At 48.1% G+C, this 18,874-nt stretch overlaps 1 protein-coding gene across 2 annotated transcripts; it reads right to left on the reverse strand.

The window, feature by feature from the left end:
* Positions 1 to 2,328: 2,328 nt before the first annotated feature.
* Positions 2,329 to 18,586, reverse strand: LOC105281556 (myeloid zinc finger 1). Of its 2 annotated transcripts, none has more exons than XM_011342851.3 (3): positions 17,744 to 18,586; positions 7,420 to 8,487; positions 2,329 to 6,334 (listed from the first exon to the last, which is right to left on the reverse strand). In XM_011342851.3, the coding sequence occupies exons 1-3, from the start codon at positions 17,844 to 17,846 to the stop codon at positions 5,328 to 5,330; spliced, it is 2,178 nt and encodes a 725-aa protein (XP_011341153.1). In that variant the 5' UTR covers positions 17,847 to 18,586; the 3' UTR covers positions 2,329 to 5,327. The 2 variants fall into 2 exon arrangements, with proteins under 2 accessions (XP_011341153.1, XP_011341152.1); XM_011342850.3 differs by having other exon boundaries at positions 7,336 to 8,487.
* Between the last annotated feature and the right edge of the window lie 288 nt (positions 18,587 to 18,874).

Raw genomic sequence — 18,874 nt, forward strand, 5'->3', positions numbered from 1 at the left:
CTTGCAATATGTATATAAAATATTCATATTTATATATATATAAAAGATTAAAAACACCAATCTGGCGTCGCTTTTTCTTCTTCTTCGCGACAATCGAGTATACGTATTATTATATCACACGGCGGATTTTGTGACTGCGAGATTAGATTATAATAAGCATAAGCAGTAATAATCGATAACAGTGTACAAAAAAAGGAGATTCCTGTAATGTCGGATATAAAAACGGAGTGAGAAAAATTCGTACAGTCGATAGGGTATTACGTAATAAAAACAGAGGTGATCCAAACTCTAAAATAATACACTAACTAGAAAAATGCACCATATATGTACGCGATATCTTGTAAACTTAATAATTAATAATAATAATAATAATAATAATAATATATATATATAATATAGTAATATAATATCAATAGTAATAAAATAATATAGTAATAAGATATGAAATGATACAATCATGTCGAGTAAAAATAGCAATAATAATAATAATATATAATAATAATAATGAAAACAAATATCTGCCTTTTATCTACACATTGTTTACAACAGTCATCATCTTCTTTACGCTTCATGTTCTTGTACGATTTTCAAACGTAGTCGAAATCCAACTTGCTCCGATATACGTATGTATAACGTCCTGACTAATTGGAGGGAAAAAAAGATCACGTCGGGAAATGTGTGTATTTGTGCGTGCACATCTCCTCTCTTCAAACTCTACCGTGTGTAACTGAGTTTCGCTATCACGAAATATCGAATTCGACTAAAAGTACAATGAACCGAGCCGTGTACAAGATCCTAGATATTGTCACATGCTCCTTTCTTGTTTTATCGCGATTCCTCTGCTTTTTCCCAGAAAACACATGTAGTAGCAGTAATAAATAAATTAATTTGCAATAAACATCAAGGAACGCTTTGGAAATAAACTTTGCGTTACAAATTAATGGTCAGGATGACATCTTCGTGTCTCGTGAGGTACATGCAAACAACAATTAACAATTTTTGGACGAAGAACACGTGTAACCGCAAGTTGCCTGCCCAAAAAGAAAAAGAAGAAAAAAAGGGGCATTTGCAAGAAATACATTGTATTCGCATAGGAATGCTTCATAAAAGGAATCTCGAGATAACTTTGCAAAATGCATACGTCACATTAAGCAAGATTAATATTCTTTACAGGAATAAATTTGTAACGTCAATGCAAACGGATTCGATAGTTTCTCGAATCTGCTTGCGTCGCAAACATTTGTGTCACAATTATTTTTGAAAAAAAAGAGATGCATTATATTGCTTCGATATTTATCGAATTATTGATAAGATAAAGAGTAAAACATGGCTGATATATATTATTCACGGAAAACGAGAGAAGCACACATATTCCGGACATTGGCACTTATCTGATCGGTAAAAATATTCCGTCTTAACGAGTGAAACATGTAAATGAGGACAAATGTTGACAGGAAAACTTGAACTACCGGCGTATTGCTACTAGCTACTACCACTACTACTACTACTACTATTATTACTACCGTCGTACGAGTTGAGAATCGACTACAGTGCGATTAAAAAACAGTTGATTATACAGCAACAAAAACGAAAAAGAAGGAAAGAAATGTCCATTTCTTTCGGTTACGTTACAATCCTGTATGAAAATGTACGAAAACCTGTCTCTCTTAAAGCGGAGATCTCAAAAAGACATATGCTAACGATTGGTTCAGTATCTGCAGTCTTTCAATGTCCGTGCACGAGCGACGTCATAAACGATCGTTTCAAACATTGCGAGATGTTGCGAATTCCCCGCGCGATATTTTAAACACGGCAAACGGTCGAGAGTCACGAGATCTCAATTATCTCGGTTATCTCAGTCTCGGTGAAATAAATGATCCTGATATAAGAAAAGCGAGACAATCGACAGTTTCGAAAATCCCCCCCTTCCGATACGACATTAAAGCGAATCGGACTTCGCGTCTACCGCGGAAAGTCTCCATCAGCGAAACGTAATAACGCGCGAGTACAGTTAAAGTATTTGGTTCTCGTGCAAACACACGTGTACGTACGAAGGCATACGGAAATCGATGTGTTTCGAGTACGACTCGAGCAGGAGGAGCGTTTAATATCTAACGAGTTTGCTTGCGCTTTTTTCTCTTCGCCGCAAGAACGATTAAAAGTATATCCTAAAAAGGGCACGTAGGTAAATGCAAAAGAGTGATTTTAACGTCAGTAATAATACTCGTGAATATTACGAACGGGGCCACCGGAAGGGACCCTGCCATCCTCGGCGTTCGATATTTTCCCCGTCTTCTCCTTTCTGCCTTCCTTTTTCTTTTTTTTTTCTTCGTACCTTGACGTTTTTTACGTAACGAACGAGAGGAAGAAACTAAATAATTAAGAACAACAAAAACAACGATAAACAACCACCACGATTATATCGCCGTCGTCGTTTCGTTCTCTCACGCGAGATTACAAGTAGATTTCCTTTCGTTAGTATAATTTAACGAAGCGTTTTGTTAACGCGACTCCCCGTTTCCTCGTATTTTTTTTTCCAGTACTATATGCACTGAAGAGTATCGATAATTGCGGTTCCTCGATATATAATATAGTATACCTTCCTAAATTACGGTCAAATCGCTGCCGCACGAGCAGCAATTCCGAGGCACTACAAACAGGCCACAGAGAATATGGCCGCACAATTATCATCTTCAGATCTCTGTGTCTCTAAAATCAGATAAAAGACTAACTGTGTAGAACGCCTAATACGTACGTAATCGTATAACTATGCTATAACGCGTCTCGTGACGTAATGTACACTAATTAGAGAGATCACACGTCTTAATATAGAAATTTTCAAAGATTAATCTCTAGTACGCGTCGAAGCCTTCGTCCCCTCGCCTCCACCTTCTCTTCTCCAGCTTTATTCAAGTATTGCCACAAAGTATTTCCTTCTCCCCTTCCGAACTTTTCTCTTCTTTTTTTTTCTTTTCTTTTTCTTAAGAGTGACGATGATAATTCTCCGAGATGTGTGAGCGGACCCCGAGGTACGAGCGGTCCTTTCAAAGTCTTTTCTTCACCTTGAGCTACTACACTATATCACCTATCCTACTTAAACGCTAATCTCTACGATGTCTCAGCCTTCTTCCACGTTCCCTCCTCGTTTCTTTTCTTTTTCTTCCTTACGTACTCGCTTACCTAGTTTCTTTTTATCAGCACCAATCTGATTTTAAAACCGACTCAAAATATCGTCATTATAGTTAGAATATAAATCTAACCTGTCGTATAAATATACATTTAATATTACTATAGTATACAAGAGTCGTGTCAACCACCACATCCCTCCCATCTCTCAGCGCTATTGCGATACGTCGTCGTCGTCGTCGTCGTCTTCGTCGTCGTCGTCGTCGTCGTCGACTCGATCTACCGAAAGCTATGGCTCAGTGGGAGGATACGTCGTCCTCCTAAATTCCACCTATAATCTCTCGTATCTTCCTCTTTTTCCGCTCGTCATAACTCCTTCCTTCCTTTTCTAACCACTCTTTCTTTACAACCCCCTCCCTCCTGTATTCTCCGCCACCTCCTGGCTCACCCGCTCAGTCATACCTTTTTTCTTTCGTCTCATTCACACTCGGCCTCATTCGCACGCACTCGCATACGTCACCTTTCTCCGTTGTATTTTCCTCTTGCTTCTTCTTCCTCTGCACCCTCTTCTTCCTTTTCCTTTTCCTCTTCTTCTTCGTTTCGAGTGAACAGCTTTACATATTTACAGGCGTTCTTCTCGTGGTCGTGCAAGCGCTCCCCTCAAGAAGCACAATGATATCTTTCCCTCTATCCTTTTTCCTCTTATCACCCTTCTTATCTCTTTCGCGAAACTTTTAAAACATAGGCAAGTTAAATATATCATATCACAATCTCATTTTAGTCTGGTCGAAATCGAACATCTTCAACCCGTTGGCGATACTATACGGCGTTTCGAATGGCGGCGCCGCGGATAGCGCGTGCACGTACTCGAAGGAACTCACTCCGAGAGGAGAGTTCCCCGTCAATTTTTCCGAATTTGCCCCTTTTCAGAAGCACGCGCTCCAATTTCTCCCGCTATTCGCTCGTCCATTAAACAAACGCGTGAATAGATGCAATATAATTGGTAGACAACCGATCAATTGCAAAAAAAAAACAGAATAACGGAGAAACGGACGAAACTCTTCGTTGATCACTTTCGGTTCAGCTAGCGGGAAGCTCGACGGTGAGAGCGACGGACGAAGCTTTTGCGAGCTTTCCGCGACCACTCTTCTCCTTTACGCGGGATCGGCGGGTTTTCGGGTCGCATGACTCACACGAGGAATCGGTATTCGCGCGTATGCACCGGTACTGGATTCATCAAAGAGAATGAACGGAGAGGGAGGATGAAATGCCGTCAAAAATACACGGTTCCGTGCTACCCTAAGGGATATCGATCCTATAATGCGTTATCGCCAGGAGCAACGTACGATCGCGGAGATGTAACCAACGTCATCCGATGATGATCGTTGGACGGTTCGCGCCGCAAAGGAGAAAACGTGTATCACAAACTTGTTACAAACTCGTTCACGAGTCACGAGTGACCGATACCTAAGATGCCTAAGATGCCCAAGACCGACGTGACGCGATCTCAACTTGGGATATCATCTTTCCGCATTGAATATACGCGAGAGACGGCGCGCCTTCCGTCGCCGTCGTTGCGGTCCTCACCGCAATCGTCACCGCGTGCAGGAGAAAAGGCGGTTGCGGTCTCTTTACTTGCCGAACAGCGCAAGAGTCGAGGAAAGAAGCAAGTGACCAAACAATCTCTGATTTCTTTTGAACGCCGCTCAGTACCCTCCGTCCACGTTGCAGCTAACGTAAACAGCTACAATCTAGGAAGAGATAAAAGGAAGCAGTGAGTTTGTTCTCGCGGCGTACCCTCGCCGCGACGTTCGCGTTGTTCGAGTTGGCGAGTCGCGCGACGAAACCCACCAGCGTTCTCACCGTCAAGCTGGCCGACCAGCTGCCGTGCGGCAATGGCAACAAGAGGAGCGAGCGATTTACGAAACAACGAGAACAAGGGAGACTCTATAGTAAATGCACCATGATAAATGTCACGGGTAGTGTTGCTGGATCGGCTGCTGGCCACATCGGGAAACCGCGGCAGCGGCGGCGGCAGCGACGGCAGCGGCGGCGGCGGTGGCAGTGCCCGATGCGACGGCGGCGGCGGCAGCGACGGCGGTGTCGTCGTCGGCCTCCAATGCGGCCGGGCCTCCGAAACAACGCTGAAATCTCAGCGCGGGGATTCCTGCTTGCTAGTAGGCGGCAGGATGGACGGTTAGTCACTGCGGCGGCAGACCGGTTGGCGGCTTGAATTCACCGGTCACGCCAGACACGCCGTTCGCTTGAGCACCGGGGAACTGCGCGGTGGACACTGGCGGCTGGTGATTGAATGCGGGCGCGTAACACTGCGGGAAGTACAGCTCCGGCTTGACGACGGTGGGCGTGAGACCGCGCGGCACGGGCACCGGGCCGAGACCCGCCGGCGTGCCAGGCGGCTTCGTGTCACCGCTCGAATTTCGGCGCACCTTAGCCGCGTGCGGGTTCATGTGATTATCAATGTGCTTCTTCACTTCGGGCTCGGTGGCGAAACGCCGCCTGCAATTCGGCATTGGACAGCAGAACGGCCGGTCACCCTGATGGGTGCGCGTGTGCTGGTCCAGGATCGCCTTTTGGCGAAAGTCCTTGCCGCACTGCTGGCACTTGTACGGCTTCTCCCCGGTGTGGATGCGCAGATGCTGATTGAGGATCGTGCGCTGGCGGAAGTTGCGCCCGCAGTACACGCAGCCATACGGCTTCTCGTTCGTGTGGATGCGCAGGTGCTGCGTGAGATGGGACTGTTGCCGAAATCGTTTGCCGCACTCCGGGCACGGATACGGCCGCGATTCGATGTGTATGCATCCGTGTTGCAACAACGTGGACTTTTGCTTGAACTCCTTCTGACAGATCGGGCAGCGCACGTACAGCGGCATGCCGGCCGAACGTCCGTGCTGTATCACGTCGGGCAGGCACTTGGTGCCGCCCTGCTGCTTGATGTACTGCAGGGCGCCAAAGCTGCCCGAGCCACCCGCGCCAAAAACCGCGTGATTAGCGCCTTTCGGGTCCTTGAAGTAAGCGGGATACTGGATGGAATTGGCGTCCGGCGCCGGACTAAACGCGCCCGACTGCGTGTCCGTGTCGCCAAACGTCGACGCCACCTCTTCCTTACCCTCCTCGGGCGGGAAGGGAACATCCTGCGGCCAGAGCGTCGGTGTCATTCCGTTCTTGAAGATGAGATGCGGGCTCACATCTATAACGAGAGAACGGCCTGCGTTGATCGGCGGTATTCCACGGTGTGGAATGAGCGAGAGGAACGTTAGTAGTAGCCCGGATTCTACGATTCCGTGACGAGGCAAAATCTAACTAACGTGCAAACCGATTATTGCAGCGCGAGCTGAGCGTTTGCTCGGATACCGTGACAGCACAAACGTCCGAAAGATGTCTGGGAGATATCCCGATCCCGTTCAGACGCCATTAGTCTTTTGGACCTTTGTGCTGTTGGGAAGAGTTACTATGACCCATAACCCAATTTATTCCTATCTCCCTAAAGGTTAATAGCAACAGCGGATGGATGGTGTGAGAAGAAGTCCACTAGTCTCAATGTAATTTGCGATAGATACCAAGATTTACCTTGATGAAGCAATACGCGAGAAACTAGAGTTATTCGAGGGCAAAGTCGCTAAAGGGTTAATTAACAAAGAGAAAGAGAGAGAATGATGAATCGGATCGCAGCGGATCAGGAGCGGGGAATTGCTCTATCTCACAGCTCACCAGCGTTCTCGCGTCCAGCTCAACCGTCCTTACCCTTCGGTTGGCCTTAGCGGCGAAGCCGCGCGCGCGCGGTGACACCGGTCTCCGACGAATCAGATCCACTATCGAACCACTCGAAAATTTTGAAATGCGTTCCGATAGGCTGGTGAGAGAGTCACGAGTACGGACCAGTGGTGGATTCGTGGTAAAACCGCCTCAATTCAGCGTTCAAAGTGGTCGTTTAATTGAAGGCTTGCCGAATATGCCGTAGATCCGCCACTGGTACGAACGGATGAGAATCGAGTCGTTAGTATGCGGGTTATTGTACCGCCGGCGGTAATGAGCGTGATCATTAGGGTGACGGCGATGGCGATGATGCCGACGGAGACAGCGGTTGCGACGGTGGTTGCGATAGTAATGAGTGAGAACCGGTGGGTGGGTCAGTGTGTGGTTGTGGTGGACGCCCTCTGGGGAGTCTGGGAGGCAGAGAGAAATGCTCGCCTTGGTGTGTGCGGACGTGCTGATTCAGGATCGCCTTCTGACGGAAGTGTTTTCCGCACTCCGGACATTGGTATGGCTTCTCACCCGAGTGGATGCGCAGATGCTGGTTGAGGATGGCACGCTGCCGGAACGTGCGTTCGCAGTACACGCAAGCGTATGGCTTCTCGTTCGCGTGTATGCGCAGGTGCTGCGTGAGATGAGATTGTTGCCGGAACCGCTTGCCGCACTCCGGACACCCGTACGGCCGACTGTCCGTGTGGATCCGCTCGTGCTGCAGCAGAGTCGATTTCTGCTTAAAGTCTTTGCCGCAGGTCAAGCACTTGAACAGCCGGAGATCGCTGTTACCGGCCTTGGACTTGCCACTCTGCTGCACGATGTCGGGCAGTCCAGTCGTCATGTTCGGCGCGCCCGGGCTCGCGTACTGATGCGTGTCCAGACTGGGCCCGCCGTCACCTTGGCCGAGGGACGTCAGCATCACCCCGGGTTGCTTGAGGTAGTGCAGCGCGGAGAATCCACCGGGAGTGAGCATGTGAGGTGGTACGGATGGTGAGGGGTGCGGCCGGGCCTCTTTGAAGTAGTGTTGCGGATATTGTTGCAGCTCTCCAGCACCGGGAAAACAGTCGCTGCGGTCTACATCAGCGTGCGGAGTCAATTGTTGCTGCGGCGAGTGATCTTGCTGTTGCGTTTGCTGTTGCTGAGTTTGCTGCTGAACTTGCTGCTGTTGTTGCTGTTGTTGCTGCTGCTGAACCTGTTGTTGCGTTTGCTGCTGCTGCTGCTGCTGCTGTTGTTGCTGTTGGGACGTAGCCTGACTCGACTGTATGTCGTCATCTGGTGGAGTCAGTGATTGAGGCTCGGGAGGCGCCGAAGGATATGGCGAGGGCACGGGCGAGGCTAACGAGGGCGGAGGACCGCTTTCGTTGCCCTCGACCGGAGGACCGCAGGCCTGCTGCGGGCTTCCTGACGAGGACGAACCCTGTTGCTGCTGCTGCTGCTGCTGTTGTTGTTGTTGCTGCTGCTGCTGTTGTTGCTGCTGCTGCTGCTGCTGCTGCTGCGGGTACAGTCCGCCGTCCTGGAGAGATCCCGGCCCCGGGCCCCATTGACCCTGGGGTCTCTCCATGTTATCTTTGTACAGTACGTAAGGCGCGCCAGTATCTGAAAGCAGACAATACAAAAGGGGATTTCCGATTATGTCAATGCAAACACGATGAGCATATTCTCGCGTTTTCACAAAGGTAGAAAGTACATTTCATTGTACGTTTCATTTGTACATTGATCTTTCATCCGTAAAGCAAGAGAGCTAATCTTATTATCGTATTCTATTATACCACTCAAATAAGCAGTGATAAAAACATAACTGGGACAAATCGCACTTCTAAAACACGAGACAGTGTTCGCTCAAGGCAAATTTGAATTTCGCGGGTGAGCATTGCGGATCTAATTACAGTTAAGGATATCGGTATATTTATTTGTAATTGCGATCGAATCGATGATGGTACGTCTCTTTGGGATTCTAGAATACGTGTTCCAGAATATCGAATCGGACCACGTTCCTAGTCACGCATGATCAGACACGTCCGGTTCACGCTTCACAAGTTCAACCGCTGTTATGCAGGTCGAGCCTGTGAATCGCACATCGTGCTGATAATCTCATATATAAAGCGTACGGAATACGCACGTGATACGGATTACTGATAACTAATAAAACACCTGACCGACCATGAAAATTGTCTTTCTTTCTAGCAGTGTACTTGATACTGGCGTGGTACCGACTCTACTTGTGTAAGTATTGCAATTGACTAATACTAAAGCGCAAATTATTGTTAACCTTGATTTTTAAGTAGCGATATGTTGATTTTTCTTTACAACTCCAATGAAGTACGTGGAACACGGTTTCGTTACAGTTCCTTGGCGATAAGACGTATGGTTCACGTCGTTTCGACATGTTGTCTGCTTTCTTGAAATCCCGAATCCTTGAGAAACTGCGCCCTTGATTGATCGAGTAAGACAAAGATTCTTATGCAATCGCACGTCCGTTTTTCGATCCGTTCTTTCTCGCGCTCGTTAATTTGTTGAAATGTACAGCTAACATAAAAAGACGGATGCACGGCTATAATTAATCGAAAATAAGAGGCTAAAAAAAAGATAATCATATCACGCGGGATTCTTAATTAAACTCTGCCACGTTATGTTATTTGAAACATGTGAGACTCTCGCCCAATCTGAATTATCGCGCACAATTATGTCGCGCGGAATAAGACGACTCGAGTCGCCCCGCGATTATGGAATTTACGTTATGCAATATCGCGAGGCATTCCTCCTCTTATCGGGCTAATTACGTCAACTTTCTACGTGCTGTTTTATTCGCCAGACAGATTCGTCACTCAATTTGTATTTTGCGCGCGGTTCGTTTGCAACGATCAGTAAAGTACGTCAATATAAAAATATCCTTGACTAATCCGTTCAGCAGCATTTGATTCGACACTCAGGATCGTGGTGCAGAAGAACGTTAGTCGTGTCTACATAATCGATACAACTTTGTCATAACGAATTGCCCAATAACAACTGTGACGACAACACCAACGGCAGTAATGCACGATTACCAGCTTGATGATTCAGCTGCAGCCAATCATTAAATTCGAACGAAGGATTAACACTCTAAGAACGAAGAAACAAAAGTAGAAATTAGTTTCCTGCCCGAGAATCTTTTCCGGCGTCAGGTCGTTGAAGAAGTAACCGAGTGTTCTTAATGATAAATTGCATTGAAGAAATCTCTCCGGGTTGTTCTTTCGATTTCCCTTGTATTCGCGCGGATAAACATCGATAAGCGTTGATACAAACTTCCAAGTTCCATCGTAGTCTAACCAAGCTTTAATAGAGAGAGAGAGAGAGAGACCCACTTATAACTTTGCCAACTAAGCAGTCGTAAGATCGCGACGGTGAATTTATGAGATGCGCGTTATGCTTCATAAATCACGTAAAGAACAACAACGACGTATCGCTAAAAGATCGCGTCAACTTTCCATTTCTCCACCAGAAAGGAATTTTATCGAAAAATTTGCTCGAGATTCGACGCACACCTTGCGTGTCGGTCGACGAGCAAACGAGTAAAAATCTAGTGGCACTTGCTCGAGCAAATTGCGCAAATTATCGCATTACTATGCATATGTACAGTTGGAGCAAGGAGTGCATATATCGATAAGGGGGTGAAGAGGAAACCCTACTGAATGACGTTGTTTTGTTGGTCGCGACCGGTTTATCGCTCGAGTTCTTAGGACGAGTCGCAAGTCCCAGCGCGCCACTGCGACGACTGTTACAAGCGGTTTTCGATTGACAGTATAATTGTCGCGCGGAAAACGCGTCTCATTCGCGAACGAGACTGGCGCGCCAAGCCCGAGAGAAGAAGAAAGAGGGACGTCCGATTAAAATAATCTCGGATAAAAATACTTTTTCCCGTAGCACCTTTTCTAGTTAGCATTACGTTGCTTCGGGTGAGTCAACATTTCCCTCGGTATCAATGTCTCACTTGGAGTTGAGGCATGGATATCGAGAGACACATGGATAGACTCGCGCACGACACTTGTGTCAACAGAAATCGGAAAGAAATCTTGGTAGAAATTACATTCGCGTACGGCTGCGTACGAGTGAAAGAGAGAAAAATGGAACAAGTAATTATCAAAACAAAATATCGAAATATTATACGCGCGGGAATGAAATTAAGATGTGAAGGAAAAGAAAAAAAGGAACGGCATCAAGATTTTTGAGCAAATTTGGCGACTCTGCATTTGACAAACGGCCGTAGGTGCCGATATCTGATATCATTGATTTTTCGGTAACGAGCATGAGATTGCGTCCCGGCGGGGACGTCTTTACGATTTGTTTTGGCTGCGAGAAACGCGTAAAGCCAAGCCATGGAAACTATAGCGCATCGGCACGGTAGGAAGCGAGGGAGAGGAGCCAGAGGAGGAGATGGCTCGTGGCTGCACATGCGCGCTTTTTTCGTCGGGGCTAGCATTTTTAAAGATTTTTCCTGCCGCGGGCGGCTCGCAGATTTAAGTCGCGCCGGGTCGATCCCGTCGATTCCTCGCCGAGAGGTGGGAATTGACGCCACGCTCGACGTGGAAACAATCGAAAAACTTGCCTCGCGCCACGGGGATCCGAAACCGGTATAATCGCGATGAGATCAATTTCCGAAGCTGCAAAGGAAAGTGTGCAACAAAGTCAACTCTTGCGCCAATCGTCGCTATTGACGCTATCTATTATTTGCGTTTATTTATCTGTTTTCGTAGTGGCACTAACAATTAGACATCAAGCGAATTTTGATTTGGCCATTTTACGATCGACTGCTCGTCGACTGCAGTGTCTGAGCATTGCGACACCACACAGTCCGACCACGCACAGGGGTAAGCTACGTCGAGGAAAAAGGTGGGAAGTCATTGGCGATCTTTGTGCGTCGCAAAGTGATCGGTCCTCCAGTCAACGACGAGCGAGAATTCGAACCAACTGAATAACGCCTGGCGTCATAACGACTCCGGGAATCGGAGCGATTAGCTCCGCGCGAATCGCCCCGCGACTTCCGGCCGGCCTTAACGTCGTGTCGTAAATCAGACTGGAGAAAAGACAAAATCGAGTGAGGAAGAAAACGGCTGGCCTCCTCTGTTTCACGCTGGCAAAATTACGATACAACTAGAGTGTCTTTGATCGAAAGTGCGGACTTAATTGAACAGGTGAAAGCGACTTTGTGGGCTCAAAGTGAAGGCGCTGTCTGCGATATGCGTACAATAAAAGAAAATATCTCGAAGGAGAAAACCCGATCTGCCGAGTATTAGACGAGTTTTGCATTGGCCGACTGAATTCGCGCGGCACACTTTGCGCGCAAATCTGCATCTGCATCTGCGCCTAAAACAAAGCGTCTCTCGTCAAATCATCCCGTACACACTACGTACGGTGCTACATACCACGTTATATCGATAAACAAATTTTCTCCTTCTCCTTCCACATGGCATCCGCCGCGACATTTAAGCGACATTACTCGTCAATTTATGAATTCGCGTGAGCGAAAGGACGAGCGGTAATTATGGCTGCAGGCGAAACTCACGATGACGTAGTTTTCATGAGGATCGTCTGCGATTCGACAATGCGCTTTTGCAAATACGAAGAGACGAAGATTGACTCTTGCTTTGTCGCGATTGTACCTTATCGATCGGCCGTTCCAAGCACTTTGATCTGACTCGGCAATCACGTCGATCTATCGGAGACACGACGCTCCGATGACAAAGATATCACTGGACAAGGAGACTTTTACCTCCAGCAATATGTTATGCGAATACGTTAGCGCTCGTTAATCGAGTCTCGCATCCGTATAGATTTAGATTTCCGCAATTTCCGCGCACACGGCAGGTCTCTACGAGACAATGAGACCGTGGATTGAAAGGTAAGAATTTCAAATGCGGTACTCGAAAGATGGGAAGGGGCCCCGGGCATTATTCGTTTGCGAGAACAAATACCGGCCGCTATTTATCGAATGTCAGAGGAAATACCTGCGGCCGATATTCCTATCGAGCCGTTCGAGGCACCTCCCCTCGTACGATGGATGTGAGCGCGGGGGTGGCAAAACACGAAACGGGTGCAACAAAAACATAACTTTCCGCGATGGCGCTCCGAAGAGTGCTCCAGAAACGAGTGGTCCTTTCCTAGTGTTCCATTGGCGTTATTCAGCTCGTCAGATCGAATGTTTGTTTTCAGAAAAATAGACAGAAACGAAACACCCACCCCGCTGTTAGCTCGAGAGGCGCAGTGCACGCATTGACGAAGTCGAAACGTCGAATGTACCTTTTTTCTTTTCTCTCTCTCTCTCTCTTTTTTATTTTTCCTTTTTTGTCCTCTTTTTTTCTTTCGCTATTGTTACCGCGATATTTTTGACGGAACGCACTCGCGCGAAGCGAGGGTGTATTATTTCTACCTTATAAAACAATTGGCGCACTCGCGTCCAAGACCCTGACGTGGATTTGCGCAAACATTGTGAGCGCGCGTGATACCGATGCGCCCTGTCGCCACAGAGAGAATTCGCGATCGAATCTGACGACAATGAAAATGCGATTCAAAACGCTTCGTTTGAATGCATCCATTGCGCTCTACGCGCGATCTCGTTGTACCGCGTACCGCGATATTAATCGCTTAAGCGAACAAGTTACGAAACAGTCGATGATGATACCACGCAAGACGACACCACGAATCGCGCGCGAGTACCCCCTGTAACATTTTTTTTCACTGCATTCACTGGACCATTAGTACACGGTTTATGGAGTTTGGAAGCTCGGCTGTGCACTTACACATTTACGTATACCTATTCAATTATTGCGATATCTGCTCGCATGTTTGAACGAGCATTTCAAAATAGCAAACCGGATGTCGCAAATAAATCGCCAATTGTTTCATAGGTGAATCGCTAATGTACAGTTTGTTAGTCTGACGTGGTCTCGTGAAGATAACGGAATATAAACATGTACAATTTTCAGAAATCCATTCTAGCGAGAATGACGCGAGCCAATTTTCGTCGACTGCACTTGCAGTTTGCTTAAGCCAGAAACGGCCAGAACGGACGTCGCGACTCCGAAATTAACCACGAGTCTTGTCACGTTCTGCCGAAATGTTAACGCACAATTTGTACGAGAATGGAAGGCGGAACGCTGCGTAAAATTATTGCACGTCTACGCCGCGCCGGGTGAAATCGGTTTTGATCGTGGATTTTCTGCATACGCGAGCTCGTTCGCCCGCATTAATTCTTACATTACGAATGATACGGAGCAATGATCGCTCTTTTATCGCCCGGAGTCAAACGATAAACTCGCCGACTCGCGGTTTATTTTCCGAATGCGCGCGCGACGCTGCGCTCGTCGGCAGCCCCCTTCTCGTTATTCAATAAAAATGACTCATACCCATCAGCCGCGTGATTCGTGCTATGAGATGCCTTTGGTGGACAATCGCAATCTTTGTACAATGTATTTTCTCGTGCCGCGCATTCGTGCGTGCGTGTGTTGAGCGTTGTAATTGGAAATCCCAGGTAAACGCGCCGTCAAGCACACGATACGGACGATATATTTTAATGCAACATTCAGATTTCGTGCATTTTACATCTCTCGCGGCGAGATCGATCGCTCTATCCGAGAGAATCGAGTCAAGGTTGAATCCTGGCACATAAACGCGCACACGCTAACTCGTGTTCTCCAATTGAAACGTTGGCTCACGGAGAGACGCGTATACAAATATTTACAAGCGTCTTTTACAACTTGCACTTTGTGTAAAACTCTATCCGAGAGAGATCTTAGATCTTGGAGCGTCATGTCGTCCCGTAACTGCACACTGCCGTCATAACAGCGTGTACATCGCTGGAGCTTTGCGGGGGATTACGCCCGGAACGTTGCATTATTGTTCGAGAGAAAGGCCGTTTCCGTGTCTGTCTCAAAATCCGCGGTTGGACGATCGAAATGATCGAGGACGAGTCGAATCACGAGGAATTTGGAATCCGTGCTTGCGCAACGATAACGGAAATAATCACGCCAGTACTCTCGGCGAGTAACTCCGCCACACTTCGATGACTGTTTTACGAGTCAGTTAATCGTGGAGAAGCACGCTGATTTCCCCGGCATAAGCCATGCTGCGTAAACGCCGCATAGAATAGAACGATAGCACGCGATTATGATCGCGGTACTAAACGCGATACCAGGTGTATCGGCCGATTAACATGTACATGTTCACGCAATCATTAGGACAACGTAACAATTATCGTCGACATTAAAGATATCGATGTTACTATCGACGGAACCCTTTTCCATCAATCGTCCATCAATTTGTTGGCATATTTTAGCGCGGCTATAGATTTGTTATAATTATCAATTTGGTTCAATCAAATCTAAATCTCCAACTAAATGCTATTTAGTATCGTTTTGTCCTGATTATCCGTGTTTCAAAATGAAATTTTCGATAATACGAGTACGTTGCAAAGACATTAATGGGAATCACTTGGACCATCGCTCGTGATTCGCGAGACGGATAGTAATGAAATTCGTAAGACGTGTAAGTTTACTAACTAAATATGTTAAAAATGCAAAAACCTTTATCGGTATTCGAAAACACATTTAAATATATTTCTTTCTCACGGGGACACAACCCCCGTCGTGCGAGGAGTTTTTCGCCGAGACTCTGAAAGTGGCATCGCGTGTACGCGCCCTTTGAACGAGGTGTCCTCACATTTTCGCTAGCATTGAACTGTCGCGCTAATTACTTCTCCTCGCGGAGGAGTAAGTACATTTCCATCTTTTAGACACCGATAAGAATAATATCGGCAAGTGACACAGATCGCGAATTGAAGAAAAACTGGAGTCGAGAGGAAATCGATTCCGTCGATCGCGGGACGATCGGACGAGCGTGGTCGTTGCCGTCATCAGCTTTTTCCTTCGTTGTCGTTCCAGGCGGCTAGAGCTAGCGCAACTGCCGCTGCAACCGTAGACGCGCTTACGCGGTCGCTGGCGTTGTATCTCTCGGTCACAAAGAGCACGATCACGAGAGAGTCCTCGGCCGACGACGGCCTCACCTTGACCAGGAACGCGCCTCGGGATCGGATCGGTACGCCGCTCCGTCGCAGACGTGCATCGCGGCAAGTGCGACTGCATAATCGAAGGAGATATTCATCGTGGGTTCGTGCTTGTTCAGTCGTAAACAAGATCAATCAACCAAACGATTCGGTTGTCTCCCTTTGGATCGAGTTTGCTTAGGATGGGGCAAATCTGCGAGAAGATTACCGAAACGGTCGAACGAGGATGGCCCGAAAACTGTTATCGCTCTGCGCGTTTCGTCACTTTACTCGCCGAGATAATTCGAGGGCCGATTAGATGACCCAAACGGCGTGGCAGATATTACGCGATTGCGCTCGCGCATCATCACGCAACTCTCTTTTCGTCTTTCTTTGGGAAAACGATATCGCTGGTGCACATGTAAATTATGCGACGGTCGCTATACATTATGATACGTCAAATCGATTTTAACTTGTACGTTTGTTTTCCAAACGGCAAAATATTCGCAATGAATAAAAATCCCACTACAGTCGGTAACGTTAAATCTTTTTTTCTCTGGTATTGGTTCCATAATCATCTTGATCACGTTATGATTTCTAACGTTTTCATTCACGTGTGCGGCACGGCATCCCGCCTATCACGCCGGCCAGTCTGTACCAGTCAGGTTCTCGTTTATCGCTTCTTATATATCTTTATACATCGTACTTTTACCATGTTACTTTATCATATTTTGTTAATGCTATCTTTTTCTCCCTTTCTCGCTTCTAGTAAGATTTATGCCGTATTATTCCCGTTTCTCCTGCCGCGTCTTTAACGTACTCTTGCTGCTTTCGCTTGGTAGTATCGCGGAGGACAAGCATGCGATTTTTCTCGCTCTGTTTCTGCCCTCTGTCGAGAAATTTCGTGTGCCGCACAATGACCGATAACACGACAATGCCTTCCACAATGTCTCGTTGATATTTTCCCTACTTGACAGCAGTCTCTAGTCTGACCCTACGTATCACATTTTCCCTTTCCTTCTTTCTCTACTCCTCCACTGTTTTTCAGTCTCCGACCATGTTAAACACTCGTCCTCGTCAACCAAGTCCTGTCCAGCAGTTGGACCGCAGACACACGCGAATTTCGTACGGAACACGTGTCCAGCCGACAGTTAATCGCAGTCGGAATAACACTTTTGCCGCGGTCGCCGGTTACATCTTGCCCGCCTTGCGCGCCTGTGGTTGTCTCGGTGATTATTGAAAGGGAAGAAAAAATGGATAAAAGAGGAAAAAAGGGAACGTTCAGACAGATGGAACACGCGAAAGAAAGACGCAATGAGCGCAGAGCTAAAAAGTACGCACGTATGATCGTCCGCAGAGTGTCGATACTGTACGACGTTTACCTTGCTCGTAAAATTAACGAATTAATTTTCCGCGTTTGCGACATCTCCAAGAGGCCAACGTGATCGGCATGGTAAGTCGATCTCGAGGCAACGGAAAGACGGGAAGAGGGAAGAGACGTCTGTTGGAGCGAAGCGCGACGGGGAAACGAAGGCCGAGACCGGGAGAAGGGCGGTCGGCGGGAAAATTCGAAATCGCGCGCGACGTGATATCGCGTTTTGACAAAACGTGCTGGACGCAGGTGGCCAGCCGGTGCACGGGGACGATGTTCGCGGGTGGGTGACGAGAGGGCAAGTATAAACGAGATGACGCAGCGGGGAGGGACAAGGGGGTGTGCAGGGGGAGCGCAGTTAAACGCGACTCGTCTCGATGCACGCTCGCTCGCACGCCGCGTGCGATTCCTCGTGCGGTAACGCGGGCCGTGTGTATGTACAGGGTGCATACAGGGGTATTACTCACCGGAATTGTAGTATTCCTTAAAGTAGCGCGTCGCCGCGCGCTGGACGATCGAATAGTACAAGTTCACGTACGACGTCGACTGGTTTTGCGCCGAGAGCGCCATTTACACTGTATTATCTCCGCACGCGGGTCACCGTGTATACATATAAATACGTAATATCGTACGTGCCGTGATTCCTCCTCACGCGCGCGTCGTACGCGGATCACGGCGCGCGTGCGGTGCGATATAGTTAAAGCGCGGCGCGGCAACGTGCGAGCGCGCGGCGCCCGTCTCGTCGGCTGGTTTTCCTCCTCTTGCTGCGTCTACCGCGCGGCGACGATGCGTTCTCCTCCTTCTCCTCCTCTTCCTCGAGCAATCTCCTCCTCTTCTCTTTTCTTTCCTGGCTTCTGCTGCCGTTGCTGCTCTTTTTCCTCTTCCGTCTCACCTCTGGTGCCTCCTCTTCTCGACTCGCGACCGTGAAACTTTTCTTATCGTTTACGCACCGTCTCTCGTGCGTTCCCGTATGGCCTTCAGGCAGCAGCGAGACGGTCTCACATGCCGGAAAGCGGCCCGCGATTTTAATCCTCGCCACACTCGCTTTCGGGTTACCCGCACCGGTGGACACAATCTCGGTAGACTCGGCCTGAGCCCCCCCGAGTAACTCGCCAAGACCGAGACACTGGCGAGCGCTCTGCAGCGTTGCCGCACTTCCGTCGTCGCGGTGCACGCGCAAACCGGGTGGGGATTTCTGGACTGGTTTGGGTTTGGGATGGAGAGAGTATCGGGAGAGAAAGAGAGAGAGAGAACGGCGAGAGCGGAGAAGGTGTCGTGTGGAACGAGCGGCGGTGATATGGTGATAGTGATGATGGTAGTGGTAGTGGTGGTGGTGGTGAAGGTGGTAGTGGTGGCGTTGGCGGGGTGGTGGCGGCGGTGATGGTAGTGGCGGTGTTGCTGATGGTGGTGGTGGCGGCGGCAGCGACGGCAGCGACGGTAGCGACGGCGGCAGACGGCGGAGACGCGATGTTGCAGGGGCGGCTACGCTCACGAGAGCGACGCCGCACGCGTCTCTCGCTTTGCGACTCCAATTTGTCTGATCCGTCAAGATGATACATTGCCGGGGGGAATAAAACTGATCCACTCGACACTCGAGT

Source organism: Ooceraea biroi, chromosome 12, assembly GCF_003672135.1.
Source record: "Ooceraea biroi isolate clonal line C1 chromosome 12, Obir_v5.4, whole genome shotgun sequence".
NCBI classification, from domain to species: Eukaryota; Metazoa; Arthropoda; class Insecta; order Hymenoptera; family Formicidae; genus Ooceraea; species Ooceraea biroi.